The following is a 9,355-nucleotide window of genomic DNA, read 5'->3' as shown; positions in this document are numbered from 1 at the left end:
ATATAACAATTACTATTATTAATGTGTCTAATAATGATAAGCATCATGATGTGGCAAAGTTTTAAAAGTTGGTTTTGTGTGGCTGTAGTTCTTCTTTTTGCCACGAGRGGGCAGATGTTACCACAAACCTGTTCTACAACACGCTTTCATGGCGCGATGAAATTACGTCATCTCATCGGCCAACATGGCGAGGGAACAACGTGGGAAAGCTACTGCTCCGAAAAAGAAAGCTGACAATGAAAAACCAACAAAACCATTTGACTTGTCCTTRGAGTCGAGCGATGATGAGGCGCCGGAGGAAGTAAAGTTTGAAGACTCCAAAGCTCAGGCTTTACAGAGCATGAAACAGGCGCTGGACACGGCCAGAAGGTAGCTAACACAGCTAGCTGAGCTAACGTCCACCGAACTCTATTCAAGAACGAAAGATACGGACATTTTCTGTCATAGTTTTGAGTAATTTCATTGCAGGTCGCGTTTCATTACACATTTTTATTTATGCAGTGAGATTTTATACATCGGCAATGTCAAATTTAATTTAACACACACATATATATATATAGATATAGATATAGATATTAATAGATAGATAGATATAGATATATAGCTCGATTTGTTATGGAAAGTACCTCTTAAGTGAGCTCAATCACAACACATTTTGATGTTTTACAGAGAGAAGGAGCTGCTGAAAGAGAAGAGGAGGAAGAGGCAGGAGCTGTTCCAGGAGCAGAAGGTCTGCATCCTTTGTCTTCCTAAACTGTTTTTAGTGAAGAAGAGAACTTAATGATTGAAATGATSTAATGATCTATACATACTGATCATTTACAAAAGAATAACCAGCTAACATTTTCTGTGAGCCTGCGCTCGGCTCTATAAAATATTTGAATAAGTCACGTAAGTCATCAAGAATTTGCAAATCAATCAAATKTAAAGTTATTGAAGAAATGTTATGTTTTTACTACCTTGCTGCCTCCAGAAATATTTATTTAACACAAAAATAAACTTGTTACAAAATTTGGGACTTCATGGTGCATTCAAATGCATGTTGTGAACATAAAAATTTATTTCATAACTTCTTTTTTAAATGGTGAAAACCCTTAATTCAGTCATACAGATGTCAGATAAGTATTCTAAGTTGAATAAATAACTTGTAGCTAATCGCTGTCATAAGATTTGTAAATAATAAAAGAACCAAAATGTTATCTATTATTATGAAATTACACAAAAATCTACTTAATAAGATTTTTCTTTCAGAAGAACTTGGGATGTTTGTAAGATGACATTTTTAATCTCATGTATGATCATTTCCCCCTCTTTGGTTTAAATATAATTTCCCCACAGAAAAGAAAACTCCTCCCAGCTGAAGTGTTGGAAGAAATCGACCCGTCTCCTTCAAAGTAAGACTGTCCTCCTGCTTCACGTTTTCACATTTTCTCCTCTGATTCTGTCACGTCTTACGTTTTTTTGTTTTTTCCCAGGAAACAGGACCAGTCTGAGAAAGCAGGTAAAGSAGCGCTCGCTCTTCTRTTCGATTGATTACAGTAAAGATCARTAGAGCGTCTCATAATTCAACTTATCCACACAGCTGAGGAGGGAGAAGCACTGGTTGAAAGAACAAAATTACCACACGTCAGAAAGTAAATAAACTTTTCTCCTGATAGTTCAGAACATTTCTTAGAAGATGAGACTAAATTAATRGTGGGTTATATTTCTAATTGTTGAGGCACAAATTCTGCTTTCTTTCCTCAGCTTGAAGGGAAACTACACAGTTGTGACGGTGACGGAGGGAGAGGAGGCGTCCTTCCAGCGGCGGGCAGCAGAGGAGTTCATCCAGTCACGACTGTACGGACCGGGAAGCTGCAGGAGCACGAGTAAGAAGGCCTCTCAGCGCTCAGCCAGACGTGTTTAAAACGAGAGCAGCTGACTCTGAAATCATCTCATCTGCAGCTGTAGAAAAACCTTTAACATATTTATTTATTTTCTTTAAAAATAATTTGATAGTCTGAGATTTTCCCCAAACAAAACCTAACAAATAATTAAARAACTGAACGCAGGCTGCTGTTCCAAATCTGAATTCAAGCTTCGTTTTAGCAGTTTTGTTTAATCTCAATCTATTATTTGGCAAAAACTACAATAATACTTGAGGAAATGATTAAACTGTACTTATGTATTTGTCAGTTGTTTTCTAAAGGTTCTGATCTGCTGTTTGTTCTTAGCACAGCTTCAGATTGATTTGTTTAAAAGTGTAAATTGTCAGTGAATGTGTGCAAGCTACACTCTGTGGCAGAAGTCTGTAAAGACGATGATCTGTCTCAATTTGAGCTTTGCTAAAGCAACGTCCCGTCTCTCGTCTCTGAGGCGTCCTCTCCTCTGGATGTCCTGCTGGAGACGCGGCGGGGACATTCCCAGCTTTCAGTCAGACCTTCTGCCTGAAAACAAACTTCCTGCTTTCATGTCAGACATTTGTCTTCTTCCAGACAACGAGCTTCTCTCCCTCCAGAACAAGACGGGGAAAAACAAAAGTGCGGCCGTTAATTTTGTTAAGAAAGACTGGGGTACGTTCACCAAACACACGTTTCTGTTGAGCACAAAAACAACCGGAGGAGCTGTAGTTTTTGTGTTGAATATTGTGTCAAATTTAAATCACAAATATGAGATTGAATTATTTATTTTTGTTTGTTTTCATTTGTTTCACTTTTTTTTTGTTCAGCTTCTAAGAATAAAGCCAWGGCAGAGCGGTTGAAGAAGAGGTGGATCCACAAACAGCAGATTCCTCCCTGCTGACAGGACGCAGTGAATGCGGTCCATCAGAACCTTAAACCGGACCACCTGCAGCCCAGCCTCTGAGCTCAGAGTTCTGTTTTTAGAGCCGTAACAGTGGAGACGAGGAGGAAGAAGCTGTTGGAGACGATGGAGACTGGATGTGAAGATCACAGCTGAACATAAACTCAAAGTTTCCAGAACAATCCTCAGTGRACCTGATGTTTAAAGGTTTTCACTTCATGAATTGGATTTTTTTTAGAATCTCATGAAAACTGTCAAGTTTCAGTTTGAGGACAGAGACCAGAGGCCCTGCTCTTTATTTGTATAAAATAACTGTATTATATTTGATTTATTTCCTAATAAAGTCTGCCATTAAAGGCAAGCAATCCTGTAACTGTTATTTAATGGACATGATTGTAATGATAATACTGGGTGTACATCATTCAAGATGGTCGCTGCTATGGAGGGATTTTTTTTAATTCCATTACAAACAAAAAAAGTAGTTTCAATGAAAAAATATTTAAATATTTATTTAAAAAAATATTTACCAAAAATTAATTTTTCAATCAAAATTATTTGAGGCTGCATAGGGACACGTCTTATAGTTCCTGGGTTCAGAGCCTTTTTAAGTTCAACTAAAGAATTCTGACAAGTGAGAAAAGTTTATCAAGCAAAAGAAATTGCGTTTTTTTTTTTTGTTTGTTTGTTTTTTGTTTTTGTTTGGTTCAAACACTTTGGATTCTTAATTGAAATTAATTTAATTGAATAAAAACAAAATAACCTCCATTCACGCAGCTAATAAATCTTGGCAAACACAAAAATGGTTACAACTTAAGTTTGTTTTGCAGCTAATTTTTTTGTGCGGTATAGCAGCTAATGGTGAGATCTCACTTCTGTTTTGCATGTATTTATTTTGTCAGTATTGCAGCTACCTAAAACTACAATAATCTAAGGAAATAAACATTTTAAATTAAAATTTAGCAATACTCTGCACACATTACTTCAGCAGTGCTTTTCATTTTAAAGAAATCAGGCTTTAGTCAGAATACATCCATAATTTGAGATGTTAAATTGGTGATTTAAAAGAGAAATATTTGAAGGATCCAGAAACTTCATCCAAATCTACAAATACTTGTTTTTCTCCACCTTTGTCCTCAGAATGAGGGGGGAAAAAAAGGGTTTTCAGGATTATCTTTGAACACGTCATCTGGGATTAAACTGACCCCAATCCACAAATTCCCTAGAAAGCAGCACAAAAAAACTGCAGCTTCAGGCGTCACGCAGCATCCACACAAGTGCCGTCATCATTTGTTGTTTTTAATATAAATCTTTGCACCCTCACACAAATTGCACATGTTTTTTTTTTTTTCTCCAAACGGACACACAGTCAGCAGTGGACAACTTACTGGTTGACATCTTTCCTTAAACACCGTGAACTGGCTAAAAGGAGGAGGAACCAAAAGAAGAAGAGACATCTAACTTGATCTTACCACCACTTTTACTATGGCATGCATAGGTTTCAGACCTTACTCAGAAAGAGACAACAGACACTTTGTCTAAGAACGGTTCTTCTTTTTTTTTGTCTTTAGTTTTTTTTAAACGATGCTGTGACTGATCTGCAAAAAAACAAGTTTAAATGAGGAAAAACAAAACACAGAAAAGCTCAGTTCCACCTCGAGGAGTACTGTAAACTCTGGACACCTAAAGGGATCGAGACTTAACGATGGATGATGAGTCTAGCAAAGCCTCAACATTCCTGTACCTGTGTGTCGACGTTTTTAAATATTTGGTTTAACACGGTAGCCACAGTGCAGTTAATGCTGATTGATCCTAATGCTTTCTGCAGTAAGAGAAGAGAATCTGGATGAACTGAAAGTTCTGGTGGGTTCATATAAACATCAGGCAGAGTGGAGATTTGACCTGAATGCTACCTAAACTCTTTAAAGAAAATCAGACGGGAAAACAAACAGGAAACAAAATAAATCAAAAATTAAATTAAAACTACATCCTGACCTGCACTCTGTTCACTCTGGTGTGTTCAAGGAGTTCAGGATAAAGCTTACTGCCAGACTCGGACATTTTAAATTGTGTGTTAGTAATCGGGGCAAACTGAGGCTTAAAAACAAAACCAGCTTTTTTGTTTTAAAGCATAAACGCTGATAATAAAATGCATCTTTTCTGAATATTTAAACATTGGACTTTTTTACTCATTGCAAAGTCATGAAACCAAAAATTAATAATGCTGACACAAAAACTAGTACATTTTCTCCTATTGAGGATTAATGGATCCTTTAATTTTACTGTATTTATTCATATATAATACTAGAAATTAAACCCTATAAGTCATCCATAAAGTGTAGGGAGTAGTATTATACACGGGTTATTGATAATTAGGTTTTTAAGCTTAAAAAAAAAAAAGCGGTGACCGTATTTTACATGTATAAATACAGTAAATTTGTGACCAGTTGCCAAAAACCAGCTACTGGTGTGATTAAAACCAGACCAATTGCTGTAACATTAGTGGAAGTCTGTTTGGGATCACGGAGTCTGAACATTTTTTTRATGTATTGATACTCAGGTTCTGATTTGTTGAGTAAAGCATGAAGTTTGTTAGAAAAACATTTTTTTTAAACTCGTGTTTAAAGTGCCTGTGATATTCTTCAAATACAAAAAGTCAAAGAAAAAATCTTTATATTTAAGAAAGTTGGAACAATTCACACAATTTTGCCCATTTTGTCCAAAACTGGCAGATTTTCTTTTGAACTTGACTCAGTGAAGTGAAACAGGAAGTGACATCAAAGGGGAACTCTCTAACAAAGAAAACTCTGGTCTTTGTTTATTGAAACAATATTATTTGAACTCTGACTCTTCTTCATCTCTCTCTGACAGTGACTCAAAATAATCTTAAGAAACATCAGATTTTTCTCTAGTCTGGATTGTCAGCCATTTTTGCAAAGCTCTGTTCACATGCAGACATTCCTCTTTGACATCACTTCCTGTTACTTTATAAGCAAATATCTCAACAACTGTTCCTCTCAGCGATGTGAAATTTCTTTTGCAATATTTTATCAATGTCTTCTTTCTAAAATGTATTATGTACCACAAAAATCTGACATCACAGGCACTTTAAATTCAAACTTTCTGATCAGATAGAAACCTGAAAGTTTTATCACTAATATTTATTCTTGACGAGATCTAATTCGTCTCTTTTCTGTCTACCTAAATATCCGCTCAGATTCCACGTTTACCTCATCAGCCAGCAGTCACTGTAGGTCGATCACAACTCGTGCTTTTCAGTGAATTCTGCAGAGTGCTTTGTTTACATTGACTGTGGACCTGCATTTTAGAGTTGCATATTAAAATATCTGCTAAACTGAAGTAAACGTTCAAATGGAAACATTCACTACAGCTCAGCAGAAACTTTTTTGGTTTGATTCATATTTTGCAATGAGTACTTTTAAAAATAAATTTAAAAAAAGGTTTAGATTTTCCTACCTGGATTGAGATGCATCAGGGCATTTTAAAATTAAACAAATCCTGCTATTTTGATCCAGTTCAGAATATTTCAATCCACTTATTAACAAGAGTCTGACAGCAGCTTGAAGCTTATTTTAACCACCGAGGAAAAATAAACACTAATATGGAAATTAACACAATGCTTGGAATAAACTTGCTGTGGGTTTGGGTGAAACCGTCTCACCATAAGTTAGTTTTTTGTCATAAATCAGACTTAATCCTGATAAATTTGGTGAGAATTTTGCAACGAAATGGTCAAATTTATGAACTTCCTCACTCGTGTCAGAGCAACAAAACAAACTGGGAATAGTTTCATGTTTTGCTGGTGTCAGTAAAAAACATTAAAAGTTTTTTTTTTAATGATTTCTTAGCTTTTTGATAACTAAATATGTAGCTCTATTGATATAGTTCCATTTTGTTAAACTTATATAGAAATGTTAACATACAGATGCTCGTCACTGGGGATCTGTAGAATTGGGAACTTTATTATAATAAGTTGGTGGAACTTGCTGTCGCTGGCGCTCAACAAATATACTGTGAATGCAAGTAACAATAATCAATGTAATGATAATTAGAAGAATAATAATCATTGTCTGCACCATGCCTTGTAAACCTGAAGAAAATAAAACCTAAACAAAACAAAAGCTGGGTAACCCCCACCTCCACACATTCTGCTGAAGAAAAACAAACTAAACAAAAAGATTAAAAACAAGGAACATCAAGTGGAGACTTGCAGGATCTCTCCGGGAAGTCCCGAGTCCACATGCGCCACGCAAATCTCTGCCCGTGTTCTGAAGTCAGTGGAGGGGGAGAGGGGGGGGTCGGTGCAGAGGGCTGATGTTGAGCGCTCGGCGAGCCTCAGTGGAGAGGGTCCTAAACCTGTCCTCGACCACAGGTTGGTTTTGTTTCATCTCACACGGCGTATGTTTGATCAGTATTGGTTTTGCCAAGCCGCCCGCCCTGCCGTGATGCCTCCACGTCTGCAGGGGGCGCTGCAGAGGAGACCACCATCCTGCAGCTGAGCTGTGGTCTGCAGGGGGCGCTGCAGTGAGTCCATAAGTCCGGCTCTCAGAGTATTTCAAGTTGCTGTCGCTCCCTGGCTGTCAGTCAGGAGGATGCAGAGACAGCAGCCTCTGGGGGGCGGAGGGATGGGAGTGATCCAAGTGGAGGCAGAGTTTTTCTTTAATCTATGATGAAGGAGGTGCTGTTTCTGTGTGGTGTTCATGTATGTGGTGTGAACTCCAAAGATCTGTCCAGAAATGAGTCCCGCTCCTCTGTGGCGTTCGTGTTGGGTTGTAAAAGCAGAACAAGCAGCAGGTGAGGGGGTTCACTTTCTACTACAGAGGAGGGTCTCCTCAGCTAACAGGACTACACTGATGGAAGAGGGGGAGGAAGACATTTCTGGTTGGGTCCTTGGAGTGCGTGTGTGTGTTGGGCTGTGTGTGTGTGAGTGTGTGTGTGTCTGTGTGTGTGGCTAGTGCAGGTAATCGTCCACAGAGGCAAAGGCGCAGGAGCCGATGCCAGTTCTGGCCATGATGGCGAGGCACTGGGCAGCCTGACCCACTGCCTGGGCCAGGGGGGGCTGCTTAGGAAGGTTGTGAGTCTCTGGAGGGAAAAACRAAAACAGAAAAAAGGGACAAAATTGTCACAACATAACCTTGAAAATCAGCACCTGTAACCTGTTAACATATATTTTAACTGTAAAATAAAGACTGTAAAAATACTGTAGGCTGTTTAGTTTTTATCATTTTTAAAATATATTTTAACACAGACTGAGCCATTTTATTTACACACAAAGCATTCTGGGTAAATGATGACGTGGATAGGTCCTCGGTGCGAGGCNATACATTTGTGTTGATAAGCCTGAGTGGTCTGTTGACTGACTTTTTCCACAGTTATGTGCAGGTTACAACAAAAGATTGTCATAATGTCTTGTGATTATTTGACAGAAGTTTTACTTTAGGAAGTGTATTTAATATTTATAATGTAAATACAATAAAAATTAAACCCAAGATTTAGATCCGTATGGTAATTTCTGACTGGGCCTCGTGTCACTTTGTTCAACAAATTGGGCCCGGAGGTCACAAAAGTTAAAAACCACTGATTTAGAGCTCACATTAAATGTCTTAATCCTACAGAGTTTAAATTAAAATCCACTTTGTTAAAATTCTCCCATCTCAACTGGAGATAAGCCTCTAGAATAAAAAAAAAAAAAAAAACTCAGCAAAAACCTTCAAGTCAGTTAAAAGTCTTTATTAAACCTCGTTGGACTCAAACCAGTTGGACTCAAACCAGTTGGACTCTCAGCAGTGGTAGAGTGTGTTCAGTTTCTGGATATCCAGCTGGCTCAGGTATTTCCTTTGACCAATATTATATCCCCCATTGGTCAATATGGTTGGAGTTCCATCGACACTGAAGAAAGACCTGCAGAAAACACTTTAAAAACTGCACATAATTCTTACCTTTGTTAATGTAGAAAGTGTTACAACTTACGGTCCATAATGCATTATAGAGTTGTAATCATACGGCAGGTTCAGAGTGTTTCCAGCACTTATTTCAAAGTTTCCCTTCTTGCCTTTAAAAAAAGTAATAAAATCAAATCTTTAGAGAAGCAAGTATGAGTATAAAACCTACCCCACACTGCTGCATTTACCAGGCTTGACTTTTGACCAGTTGATAGAGATGTACTGGTCTCGGTCCATGCGGGTGTGTTCGTGGTACATCCCCAGAGCGTGAATGAGCTCGTGGCACAGGTTCCCCACAGAGCAGCTACCATCGAAGTACAGAGGCTGGGAGCCGCCGCTGCAGCCGACTAATGACGCACAGCTGAAGAAACAGATTAAGAAAATAAGAGCTCAAAACAGGATGTTTGAGTGCTTCGTTTTATTTATTAAAAAACCACGATTAGTTGTAACATTAAACTTTGATAAACATATTTTAACTGTAAAATACTGTAGGATGTTTAGTTTTGTAAATTAATTTTAAGGACTGAGCCATTTTATTTCCACACAAAGCATTCTGGGTAAATGATGACGTGGATAGGTCCTCGGTGCGAGGCTGCTAGCGAGCTATATCCACC

General features: G+C 37.9%; 2 protein-coding genes across 2 annotated transcripts; one reads left to right on the top strand and one right to left on the bottom strand.

Moving 5' to 3' along the window:
• The first annotated feature begins 169 nt into the window (after positions 1-169).
• nol7 (nucleolar protein 7) lies at positions 170-3,151 on the top strand. Its single transcript, XM_014011799.1, has 8 exons — positions 170-369; positions 670-730; positions 1,339-1,394; positions 1,476-1,501; positions 1,583-1,634; positions 1,747-1,868; positions 2,475-2,552; positions 2,708-3,151. The coding sequence occupies exons 1-8, from the start codon at positions 185-187 to the stop codon at positions 2,779-2,781; spliced, it is 654 nt and encodes a 217-aa protein (XP_013867253.1). The 5' UTR covers positions 170-184; the 3' UTR covers positions 2,782-3,151.
• Positions 3,152-8,514: 5,363 nt separating this feature from the next.
• LOC106519931 (high choriolytic enzyme 1) lies at positions 8,515-9,102 on the bottom strand (the record flags this gene model as incomplete). The annotated part of the gene is given in 3 exon segments (XM_014011798.1): positions 8,515-8,700; positions 8,770-8,851; positions 8,930-9,102. Coding segments are annotated over 3 exon segments (376 nt in total), but the record flags the coding sequence as incomplete, so codon positions are not given.
• Between the last annotated feature and the right edge of the window lie 253 nt (positions 9,103-9,355).

This window comes from Austrofundulus limnaeus, unplaced genomic scaffold (assembly GCF_001266775.1).
Source record: "Austrofundulus limnaeus strain Quisiro unplaced genomic scaffold, Austrofundulus_limnaeus-1.0 Scaffold84, whole genome shotgun sequence".
In the NCBI taxonomy this organism is placed as follows: Eukaryota; Metazoa; Chordata; class Actinopteri; order Cyprinodontiformes; family Rivulidae; genus Austrofundulus; species Austrofundulus limnaeus.
Note: the sequence above shows the minus strand (reverse complement) of the source record. Positions and strands in the feature narration are given on the sequence as shown.